This window comes from Anneissia japonica, unplaced genomic scaffold (genome assembly GCF_011630105.1).
Source record: "Anneissia japonica isolate Jap-2015-1 unplaced genomic scaffold, ASM1163010v1 scaffold287756_len632865_cov181, whole genome shotgun sequence".
NCBI classification, from domain to species: Eukaryota; Metazoa; Echinodermata; class Crinoidea; order Comatulida; family Comatulidae; genus Anneissia; species Anneissia japonica.
The window spans coordinates 2,389-15,280 of record NW_022693589.1 but is presented as its reverse complement, the minus strand read 5'-3'; the positions used below and the strand labels follow the sequence as shown (position 1 = coordinate 15,280).

Here is a 12,892-nt window from a genome sequence, read left to right as displayed (position 1 = left end):
GGCATTTTCTTCTTACTGATTTGAGTAGACATACATTATATTATAAACAGAGGAAAACAATAGCAAATTCACTCACAAATACTGGGACTGTGTTTGGCAGGGGTAGTTTTTACCATGTATAGTCATGGTTGGAGTAAAGGTGACCACATTTTGCAAAAATCGAAGATTTTAAAAAGTTTTAAATTAATTCCTAACAGGAGCTTGAAATGCATAGCTAATTAGTGCACTACAAAACACGTACCGGTACATGGCGAAACATTCGAATGACATTCAAGTGCAAAAATTATTAATATAATTTATAGGTAAAAGTATATGTATTCTTTAAAGTGATAAAAATATGAGCTGGTCTGACCAAAGCCGGTGGCACCACCGATACGCCATCATCATTGCATGAATGAGTTGCGAAGTACTTGCTGAAAGTCAAAGTGATTGGCACCACTGCTGTCCATTCTCACTGGCACTTCATCTTCATTGGCACCATCGATGCCCCATCCTCATTGGCAACACTGGGATAGCAACTTGCGGGCGAGTATTTATTAACATGATGAATGTTTTTAGTAATGTAATTGGAATAATTCTCTTATATAGTTCATCTATGTTAAATGTCAGAAGATTGAAATAATCATGGAGCAACTAGTCAATTGACGAATGGTTAAGGCATGGTGCAGATATTTGCAAATCACCGATTCGTAGCAGTACACATTTAAAACTCAGGAGACCTTTATAAACTTCCAGTACCATTTTTTTTAATTGTATAATTGCATTTCAGTATAATATATATACAAAAAAAATCATTCATTATTTATTCTATACAAATGAAAGACGTTCTTCGATAATGTCAAAACATTACCAAGCCAGGAACCAGGCCTGGCCTTCTAGAATATTTATACATATGTATATACAGCTTAACAACATTTCCATTTCTTTCTGTGTTTATATATGGTATATGAGCTATGTTTACTTTTGTTTAACATGCATATGATCAGCAAATGTTAATAGATTTTGAGAACATAAAACATTCTCAAAAGTGAATTGCATATTTCAAAATATTAAATAAATTAATAACTTCCAATGAAAGATGGATTAATACTAATAATGTTTTTGCTAACTTACAGAATTATTTAAAACATAAATCCTTAAATTAATTGTCAGCTAATTGAAGGATTTATGCAAAGAATATATGAATAGTATTCATCCTGTTTTCTAATAAGAAATATATTCTTGATCTAATAATAAGTACTTTTACAGTACCGTATTAAGTGATTCATGTAAGTTTTCTTGCATATTAGATCAACAGAAAACCATATGCCTTTAAATTTATTTTTGCAAAGTGAACACAAAGTATATGCATCATTAACAGAAATTAATAAGGTTAGACACACCCACCCAAAACCAAATTGTAGCATTTTTCTTTCCTGATCCAAAATTCTCTGGGTGACATTAGTCACTAATACTTCGGAAATGTTTATAAAAGATTTGAATTCATAAAGTAAATATTGCCCCAGGGACGAAATTAGCGTGAAAATGTCCTTGTATGGCAAACAACATTCATAATAACTGAAAACTTAGTCATAAAGTTAGTCATGTCAAAAGAGAGAAAAGAAGCCTGTGTAGTGTCAGAGTTGGTTTGTTCCCCCTGGCACTAACTATACTAGGTTATTCCCCTCTGACAAATCCAACACCCCTATGGACAACTATTATATTATGAACCATTTCTTTAGGCTTTATGTGTAGGCCAAACCGAAAACAGCTGATTCTGTAAGATATAGGTCTGTTGCTTGGCCAATCTCAAACGGTGCAGTGCATCATGGGTAAAATAGAGACATACGATACCGACTATCTATGGTAGTCATGACTTTTCATAATGCTATCCAGAAATGCTTTACAGCACTAGTTTTCCATATATGGGCATTATGCTGTCACTTGATGGTGTAAACAATGCTTTAGAGTGACATGATGATGACTTACCGTATAGAGCACACAGTTCCTATGATGAAATGTTATTGGTAGAATAAATAAACATTGTAATTACAGTGATTATAACATCATTATTATAAGAGCTGAGAATATAACAGCTTTAGAAGTCATACTTCTGAAATTCACAATTCATATAGGTTCCTGCCCATTTGATATATATATGAACAACAAGCAAAATATATAATCTTTTGTACAGAATCTTGTACACAATGCAATATGTCTTTTCTGCTTATAATTAAAATATATATTAATATGAAGTATACTTTATTTTTAATAATTTGCATATTAAGAAGTTATTTACAAATTTGGAGTTATTGAAAAAATTACTGTACTATAAGCTGACAGTTTAAAATTGATCATGCTGTTTACCAATACAGTATGATGTGATGATACAAACAATACATTCATAGCATAATTTTACATTTATAGCATTAAAAACATTAAACCCATGACACAAGTGACCATTATAATTACAGAATAAAAGAATGCAAATTTCATTATAAAATCTGAAGAGACTATAGTCCTAACAAACCTCAATTAAGAGAACATTAAATCATACACAAAATATCAACACAAACAGATAAATTGTTGATATACTTAAAGTGCAGTATCATAGCATACTGTATTTTTTTCCTGCTCTTCAACATTTTTCTTTGGATTTTTAAAAATCTTTGCATATTTTTCCATAAATTCAGCAGTTGATGTGGTTCCAACTCTTGGCTGTGATGTATCCTGCTTTTTCCACCCCGCTGCCGCCCCAATGAGCCTGCGATTACGCTTTAGTGGACTGAGAGGACTAACAGATCTGGTCGTATTAGTAGTAGGAGAGAATGGTTTTGGACTAAATGTCGGAGATGATGGAAAAGTAAGTTCATTGCCAGACAATGTACCATCTGTTGCAGTCGAATCAGACCCAGAACTATCACGTTCATTGTCCAAACTTGAGCTTTCATCTTCCGAAGACGAGCTGCTATAATTGTTGGTAATCAATGTTGGAATTTTACGCTGCGCAGGGTTGATCTTCCTGCCTTTGGGAGGCGGGCTCAGCATAAGACGCGGTCTTGCCTGTGGTGGGGACGAACGGGGTGCTGGGGTTGGTCGTGCAGCAGGCTTATCTGGTTTCTCTTTTACAACAGGTTTTTGCTCTTTATTCTCAGCCGCGTTCTTTACTCTCCACTTATCAATCGATGTGTATAGCTCTGTTACTTCTTTTTCAATTATGTTCTTCTCATTGACCTCTGCTTCCTTAATGCTACTTGGCGTTGTATCTTGTTCTTGTCCACCTTCCTTACTAGCCGAGTCTACATCAGCTTCATGGACACTACTATGGTCAGGCTTCGCAACTGTCTTATGCATGAAGAACATGCTACTGTTAAAGACAGGTGGCTTTCCTAGGCCATCTTCCTCATCCCATACATAGTCACCAAAGCCCATTGTTCCTGGAGGAAGGGTATTCGCTTGCTTGCACCCATTGTTAATACGTTCAGTGGATGAACTCAGGCTGAAGGTGTTACATCTACCACTGTCTCTTATACACATCTAGATGTGTATAAGAGACAGTATATATATATATATATATATATACTCTTAGACAAGTCAGGTTTAAAGTCATCATCCAAGATTTCATAAATTTTTAAATTATAGTTTTATAATTTATAGATTTCGAAAGGTCCACTGATTAATCTCAGATAAGATACAGTAGTATAATACACACTCCAAGTATCGAAATGCATGCCATCGTGTCGGGATACTTGGATTAGGTATTATACTCAGGACTGATTCATTCTGTGTATTTTGCCAGAAACAGAACTGACAGGAGCTCGAGTGACTATCCTATCGATCCTACCAACAAAAAAAATAGAGTGAATTCTGGGGTGGATGCAGGATTTGGTGGTTGAGTGTGCGTGAGAGTTCACCCCATCCCAGCCATACGCGCACCATGGTTGGGGCTAAAGTGTGACATTTTGAGAATATGGACCTCAGGTGCCCGGAAATTGCACTGTCATACCTTAAACATCTACCGGTAATTCATATCAACAACATAATACAATTATTTTTCCTAATACAATTTAGGGGGAATGTGGTGCGATCCCACCGTCTGCACCCCCCCCTCTGCATCCGCCCCAGGAATTTTGAGGAAAAGACGTCAATCAGATCCAATCAGTGTTTGAGTTTAAACAAGAGGAGCAAAGCAATTTGTAAATAGTTGATGCTTTACACATTTTGTTTTTAAAATGTCAATCGACACCATCTCTTTAATTGCTTGTGGAAAATCATTCCAAAGACGAGCAGAAGAAAAAATGAATGATCTATTGCCATACCCAAAGAACTCTTAATATTACTTAATTGCGTTTGGTTGTTTGTTAAATATGTTACAAGGAAGGACGAATGTTGATTTTATTAACTTGTTATTACAGGTGCAACTCTTGATCTTATCCTGTTTGTTTTTTTACCAGGGTTTTGTATCTATGGAAACAAAATTAACAGGAAGCAAATTACATCCCTTAGATTACCGAGTATTTTATTGATATGGAGACTAAAAGAGGAATACAGAATATGTGACAAATATAATATGCAAAGATATATCTATGCTTAGATGAGTTCAAAATAAATAATCCATGTACACATATTCATATCTACCACAGTTAATGGACTATAAGCCCACCCCTACTCCTCATCTTTATGTACCAGTGTAAAAGTGCAAAGAATAATTTGAATGATAGAAATATTTAATACTTTATTAATAGCAATATTTTGGGAATTCTTTCAATTATCATAGGTCTTAGTAATGTGACTTGAAAAAATACATTTTTGAAAATATTATATCAATTAAATGATAATTATTATACAATATAAATGACTTAGAATTATGAATTTTATATTAATAATGATGAAAAATGAAAATGATAATAAAAAATGATGATGATATGATAATTATTGTAATATAACATAAAGATGATAATAATGTAAATTAAAACAATAAGTTGCATTCTTACATGATTTAATTTCAAATGATAAGTATGTTATATGTGTAATGAAAAATATATAATACTAATAAAAATACATAACAAAAAGAACATAATAAATATTTGTTTAAATGATATTAAAATTTATTACTAATAATAAAATATTTCAATAAGGATAACAGTACTAACAACAGCATGACAATAATAATGCCAACAAAAATCATGTTTGACAAAATATCACTGAGTAGCATATTTCTACAATATTATAAAAAAATAACTGAATATCAAAAATCATAATGTAAGGTACAGCGCAAAGCAACTGATAGATGTTTTACAAGATGCAAACAAATGCCACATGCAACAATGTTGCTATTAGTAACTATAGCACTGAAATATAAATTAAAGCAATTATTAATTTAAAAAGTGGTTTTCTAGTTATAATAATTAGTGATTTATTAACTAGAAAAATATGTTTATCTATGATTTCGTGGGTATTCACTAATCTATATTTTTTGCTGATACATGGGCTAACCTGTAGTTTAATACACTTCTTCCTTTGACCAAGTTCTCCCCACCCCAAAAAAAGGGGGCTATGTTGGCACAAAAAAGTCTTGAGGCAGTTGAGGTAATGCCCTCAAATTTAGTAAAAAGAATGTAATAGAGATAGGCAAGGTGATGGGTATACATGGAGTGATATTTTAAAAACAGGACAAGTGGGGTGATAAATGGTGAGTTGATAAAAGGTTAGGTGATGAGGACAGGTGAGGTGAGGAAGATGCAGTGAAGTGATATGTTTAAATATGGAAAGATGAGGTGATGAAGACGGATGACGTAAGGTGATAAAGGTGAAGTAATATGTTTAAATATGGAAAGATGAGGTGATGAAGATGGATGACGTAAGGTGATAAAGGTGAAGTGATATGTTTAAATATGGAGAGATGTGGTGATGAGGATAGGTGAGGTGAGGTGATAAAGGTGAAGTGATATGTTTAAATATGGAGAGATGTGGTGATGAGGATAGGTGAGGTGAGGTGATAAAGGTGAAGTGATATGTTTAAATATGGAGAGATGTGGTGATGAGGATAGGTGAGGTGAGGTGATAAAGGTGAAGTGATATGTTTAAATATGAAGAGATGTGGTGATGAGGATAGGTGAGGTGAGGTGATGAAGAAAGGTGGGATAATGAGGAGAGGTGGGATGATAGGTGGGATGATAGGTGATGTGTTAAATGAGGAAAGGTGAGGTGAAGAGGATACAGAAGGTGACGATGATAGGTGAAGTGATTAATAAGTATTTAAATTTGGAGAACTGACATGATGGGAGCGAAGGGGTGATGAGGATAGGTGTGATGATGTGTTCAATTGAGGATAGGTTAGGACTGATGTGGTGGCAAGGACAGGTGAGATGATACACACAGATGAGGTAATGTGGATTGGTGAGGTGATCAGGATAGGTGAAATTATCTGGAGAAGTCTAAAATTCAGGATTAATTATAGTTATGTTGATAGGTGAGAACAAAATTCCTAAAATACAATGTTATCTCAGATTAGTGAATTTCAAGAGATTAAACATGTTGTCTTTATATAGGATGGATATGTTATCAAATAAGCGGGTGGATTTCTTCAAATAACAGAAATTTTTTTTTTCTGTTCTTTTATCTCACATGGTTGAAAATAGCAAAATTTAGAAATTTCAAATACTGTGATAAATATGAAAAATAAGTTCATCCATATTTTGATTGTTTATTGTTTAGTTGTTATTACCTTCTCAGTTTTTGTTATTGGTTTGCTTATGAAAAGAATGTAAATTTCATTGATTTGTTCATTTGTTCTTCATATTTTTAGACCAGAAATTACTATGGTACAAGGTTATAAAAAAAAAATTGTGTTATAAACATTGTTTATCACCTAAGAGAGGTCAAAGGCTACATTCATGTAAGCTCTGATTACTACAAAAAAAATTTTCCGCAAATTGTGAAGTGCTTTACCAATACAAGTTGCTAATGGGTTCACAGAGCACTGGAATGTTATTCACAAATGACAACAGCATCGTATAACTATATTAGCAAGGATGAAAACTACCTGTGCGATGGTGCATGTGCAGAGAATTTCAGTGGTTTGTGTAGTGCATATGTATAAACCTCGCTGCGGTATTTACCTCCTATAGAGCACTACCCTCCGGGTTTTTAGAAATATTTGGCTGGACTTTGTCGGGGGAGGGGATTGTTTTATCGTTCACCTTGGCCTCCTCCTCATCAGCATTTCCATTGACTGGGCCTACTTTAAGTGATTTGAAATCAAAGTTGACGCTTTTCCATTGTTCAAAATTTGGTTCTTTTTGCAGGTCGTGTTCAGTTGCCATGGTCTTCCTGTAATTTAGCTTCTTCGTCGGTACTGCTTTAGCTTTAATAAGAAAGCAGATACAAACAAAACATGCAAAATACAAAAGTTAATTTAAGCACAATATTGGAAAGTTTGGAATAAATGTTATGAGAATTCAAGGGAAGGTTTTAATAGTAAATGCTCTTTTCCAGTACACACATTATCATTACAATCACAACTTTTAGTTAATATGTTTTTGGTTAACTTTGTGAACTAGCTGCAAATAAATATATGTAAAACATCCTGAAGAAATTTAATGAGGCTGTTAAAAAACGTTTTTGTAAAAATTTCTGTAAACAGTATTTATATATTCTTTTTTAATAGTCTAAATATCAATGAACTTTAAAATGTCAGTATTTATATATTACATTTTTTAATTAAATCAATCAAAGTCTATTTTTGACCATCAGAATTTAGTTAAGATACATGTAAAATACATTTATATTTAGTTAGGTTGTGTGAAAACTGAAATGTGCATAACTATATAAAATATATTATATAATATATATATATATATAAACATTTATAATATAAAATTTATATATATGTAGGCCTAATGCAAAAATTTTGATCATAGCTAGGTAAACACAGTATTTTTAATTTTCACAAAGTTGTGATAACATGACATGATGGGTGCATTGGAATGCATCACATAGCAACCAAGTACTACAAAGCATTTTGCTTTAAATTATCTGAACGATGCTTCTTAGAAATACATGCGATACTTCTACATATATATACAAGCTGGCAGTTTCATTGTTTATACATTTGCTAGCTTCTCAAATGCTAAGAGGAAGAATGTTTGTTTTGGTTTCTAAACAAACAAAATTAACAGGGAAACATGCACAACAGACCTCAGGCAAACACATGCAGTGCATGGGGTTTAACCATACGTTTAATTGTTGTAATTACATAATGCTAATTAAAACAATTCCTTCTCATTATTCTGTTTGGAATTTACTTTATTATATATATAGAGTTTCACTCAACAAAGTATGGCAAGATGATTAAAATTAATCATTTTTTACACTTTTTATTTTGAGATATACTGAGTACTCCTTGTGATACCACATCAAGTTGGAAAAAACCAATTTCATTTAAATATTATTAACACCACTATATTCATTGACATCAGATAAGGGCCTATTCATTTATAGTAATAATATACAAATACATGAGCAAAGGCAGAGAAAGTATACGATAGCAGAGTTTATAATATTTGGTTGACAAGTTGAAATGAGCAGAATACAGTATACGGAATGAAAGACCAGACTTTCAAAATTTTATTTGCCAAAAACATGTGACATGACTAAATATGTCACATCATGACCATATATGGGCACATCATGACTATATATAGACATACAAAAGCAAAGCTTATTGACCATAAGTTTTATGTTAGATTTTGAGGTTATGAGAATAATTTTAATAGCTTGGGAGACAGAATTTGAGAATTTCTATTTGTTAATATAACTGTTATTGTTATATTATTATATTTAATAAATATTAATAGAAATTTAGACAGATTAAAATTGCAAGGAAGAGAGCCTACTTTCTGAGATTAAAACCTATTTTTATATTATATTAATATTAATAGAATATGTAGATGGATCAGAATACAATTACTAGGAAGAGATTAAAACAAAGCAATATTTAAGTAATGACAGAATTAAGGTTCATTAATATAGTCAAACTATTTAACTTTTTAGTTTGGAGTGGAATTGAATAGTGTGGTTTGCCTTTGCCTTCAAATCCCTGGATCCTAGGTTCAAATCCTGTGAGAGATGTGACTTTTTCTCACAACAAAAACTCTAATCTCTGCCTCATAAATAGACTTATTTTAAAAAGCATCCTTTAATCCACTAACTGTCGAGTTACTTTCTGTTTGCTGCGAATTAAATAAACAAAAATAAATAAATAAGTTTACTCACTTTGCCTACTGGACAGCATACTCATACTGCGTTCCTTGCGATATTTGAAACTTTTGGTTTTGCGTATGAATGACTTCCGGGCATGAAGTGCATTTTTCATAATAATCGGCTTATCTTGATCAATCTTAGCTTCCTCAGCTATCTCCTCAAAAAATTCTAAAAGAATAATAAAAATCAAACACATTAAACTGGCCACTTCAAAGATTGAAATAATTTCTTAGTATTTGCATTGTATGATATATATATATATATACAACAGTTTAACTAATACTATTCTTAATTATATATTCATCAACTCAATAACTACAACAAGTGGAGTTGAATAGCTTGGTGGTTAAGATGCTTGCCTACCAATCCCAATGTCCTGGGTTCAATTCCTGTCAGTGTTGCAGGATTTTTTCTCACGACCAAAACAACTCCACTCCCAAAACCTCATATTGAGATTTAGTGTAAAGCAGAGTCTGTGTGTATGTTTGTTTTGTGAAAGGGATTGCAGTGATATATTCGCTAATGACAATTCTTGGTGCATGTGTTGTGTGGTTACGTATATAAATAAATTTAATAAATAAAAAATAACAGTAAAAAATTCGAAAATATTAGAGTGCAAAAAAGCAAAAAAAAAAAAAGGATAATTATAAAAAATTTAAAAAAACAATGTTTTATCCACAACTTGTTAAGCGGTCTCAATTGATCAAGGGTGGATCAAGAGATGTCCAAAGGGAGGGGGCTGATGTCTCCAAAAAGGGAGAGGGAGGTGTGGATCGAGAGACTACACTACCCCAGAGGGGTCCTGGGGCATGCCCCAGGGAAATTTGGTTTTCTAGATGCCAGGAAATATCCTCTGAGGCGTTTTGGGTGATCAATAATATCTTTTTATTTTATTTTTTACTTTTCAAAAGCGGGGCCGGGGCCGTCTTGGTCCTCCCTAAATCCACCGCTGTTGATAGATACAAGATGTTGAGACTACATGCACCATTTAAAAGCTTTGCTTTCCGAAGTCTATCAATTGTATCATAGAGTAACATCACAAAAAGTTTTACATTAATTACATCATCACAGTAGTCTTCATATAAAGACCTGAATTGTTTTTGACACAACTTCTCCCCAAAATGATATGTGTACAAGGACATGTGTGGGAAATCATATGGTTCATTTACTTTTGATAGGTAGTACTAGGCTCAATATTCTTTTTACACATTCAAAAGGTTAATGCATGTACAGTTCAATTCTAGTATATTATATAAAAGCATTACAGTTATCTATGAGAGTCAGGGATCCAAGATGACCAGGCCCCCCTATGGTAGGTGAGAGAGGGGTAGGGGGTAGGGATGAAGCATTAAATGGTGAATTTCAACATGATTTTGAAGGGAATTAATGGAAAGCTCAGTCAAGATTATCAAGTTTCCTTTGACAAAAAACTATTGTATGCCCATAGTCATGATGTGCCTATATATGGTTATGATGTGATGTTTCTCTATGTTATGACCATAATTTATTTAGGTATGTTACAAGTTTTTGTCAAATCAAATTTGATAGCCTAGACAGGGCTGGGATGATGGTTTGAGTTATCAGAAGGTAGAGTATTCTTTTTTGGAAAAAAGTATATGTTTGAACTAGAGAAACACTATCATTCCACCCCACACCCTGATGGTGATGGGCTTAAGCCCCCCATCGGTCTGCTCAAGCCCCCCCCCCATTGGCCAAAGCTCGTCGGGCAGTTGGACCAAAAAAAAAAAAAAGGCCTGGTTTTTCCATCCCAGCCATTTCCCGCCATCTAGGAGTCCCAATTCTTTAAAAAAATCTTGTATTCTAGAGCCGCCACTGATTATGTATGCCATGATAGGAAAACTACTTAATGTACATATTTTCAAGAGTTGCCATTTATAACGTTGGCAATTGTCAATTTATCCAAGCAGAAATAAATATAAATTAAATTATTCATTTTAGTGAATACACAGTTCATGGAATCTAACTCATATTTATTATTAAGTGTTTCATCCAACGTACATTTGCATTATTTATTTAAAATAACATACTTTTCAGAGTTGAAACACTTTGGTTTATGGTGCTGTCCAATTCATTCTGCTTTGAGACCTTATTTGGTGAAAGGCATGGAGGGCGTGAATCCCGACTCTGCTGAAGAGCGCTGTCCAATCGTGAAAGAGAATCTTCCGCCACTTTTAATCGGAACTCTGCATCTCTTCGGGCCATGATCTCTTGCCGTAGCTCTGTATCTGTCAATTCCTTTTGCACTGTAAGATCCTGATCATAAAAGAAAATATTTCAAGGTAAAAAAAATGATCAGGAAATTATACAAAAACATTTTTTCAGATATAGTTCACACTAAATTAATTTTTTAATCAAATTAATACTATGACATCATTTTAATTAATAGTCAAAATCAATATGACCCAGGAGATTTGTTATCATACTTGAATCATAATCATTTTATCAAGATAAAAGTGTATGGTAAAAGGTGTGCATAAATTTGATTGGCCAAGTCCCAAGAAATACTGTAAATGTGGTACACATGACTTCCTTTCAAGTGAGAGCTAACCGAAAAAATGGTAGATGGAAGGAAGACCTGGATTATACTATCATCATAGTCTGATAATAATATCTACACACATCTTAAATGGAATGTGAAACCAATTTATGGTCACCGAATTTGTGGCTACTATGTAACCTAAACATTGATAAAATCTATCATTAATAGTTTGCAATATCATTTCATTAAATTGTTCAGTACTTGAATGAATTCATTGGTTTAAATTGAATTTAAATTGGTTATTTTACAACACATATTCACAGTTTAAAAGTGCAACTCATGGTATATCCTACACATTCTTTTGGACAGAATCAGTTTAAATGAGTTGCATAAAATAATAGCAAACTTGGAAATATTTACAAAGTGTAAATTCATACACAAGTACATTTGCATAATATGTACATGTGCACACATGCATTTACAGTATGCACATATCCTTGCAAGGTTTTGTCATAGATATCCAATCAATTTATAGGATGGTGATCAAGTTCAGATGTTAAAAGATGAATCAATTTAAAGTGAACCAACAAAAAAAAAATGAGTATACACACGCACATAACAAATACATATTTAGACATCCACAAGTGCACGCACACACACACGCCCGCAGACACAATATAAAAGCACATGCTCGAACACACATGCATACACAAACCCCACGCATACTTGCAAAGTTGACACCATGAACTGAAGCAGTACAAGACTGAATGTGAGTAAAAACTCAATTGGATTAATTAGCATTAATCTAAGTGGTAAATCCTGGCTGAGGGTTGCAGTTGAATGATAACGAGGCATCAGGATATAAGGAATTGTGTAGATTAAAAATAGTATAGGTACAAGCTGAGTAAAGATGTGAGCAATGGATGACTACAGACACGTCCTGCGCTGGGAGTACACGGCCTGTTAACACTCAACACCTCATTATAGGCCACATGACTTCTAAATTCAGAACCTTGTGATATTTTTATCAAGACTTGCTAATGAGACAGAACATGAACTTATAAAACCTGATGTGTAATGTGGTGGTAACTTGATACAAAATGAATTTCCTATTGAGTTACAACAAATAAAAAATAAAAAAACACAGTG

At 33.2% G+C, this 12,892-nt stretch overlaps 1 protein-coding gene across 1 annotated transcript; it reads right to left on the bottom strand.

Moving 5' to 3' along the window:
• Nucleotides 1–720: 720 nt before the first annotated feature.
• On the bottom strand, nucleotides 721–11,514 carry LOC117100807. The gene is made up of 4 exons (XM_033240621.1): nucleotides 11,292–11,514; nucleotides 9,254–9,411; nucleotides 3,837–3,844; nucleotides 721–3,499 (listed from the first exon to the last, which is right to left on the bottom strand). Exons 1-4 carry the CDS (start codon nucleotides 11,464–11,466, stop codon nucleotides 2,575–2,577), a joined length of 1,266 nt encoding a protein of 421 aa, XP_033096512.1. The 5' UTR covers nucleotides 11,467–11,514; the 3' UTR covers nucleotides 721–2,574.
• Between the last annotated feature and the right edge of the window lie 1,378 nt (nucleotides 11,515–12,892).

Coding starts and splice junctions, on each gene's coding strand:
- LOC117100807 (XM_033240621.1), bottom strand. CDS start 11,466: ATGGCCCGAAGAGATGCAGAGTTCCGATTAAAAGTGGCGGAAGATTCT. Junction 9,412..11,291: donor AAGTGTTTCAACTCTGAAAA/GTATGTTATTTT, acceptor TTATTCTTTTAG/AATTTTTTGAGGAGATAGCT.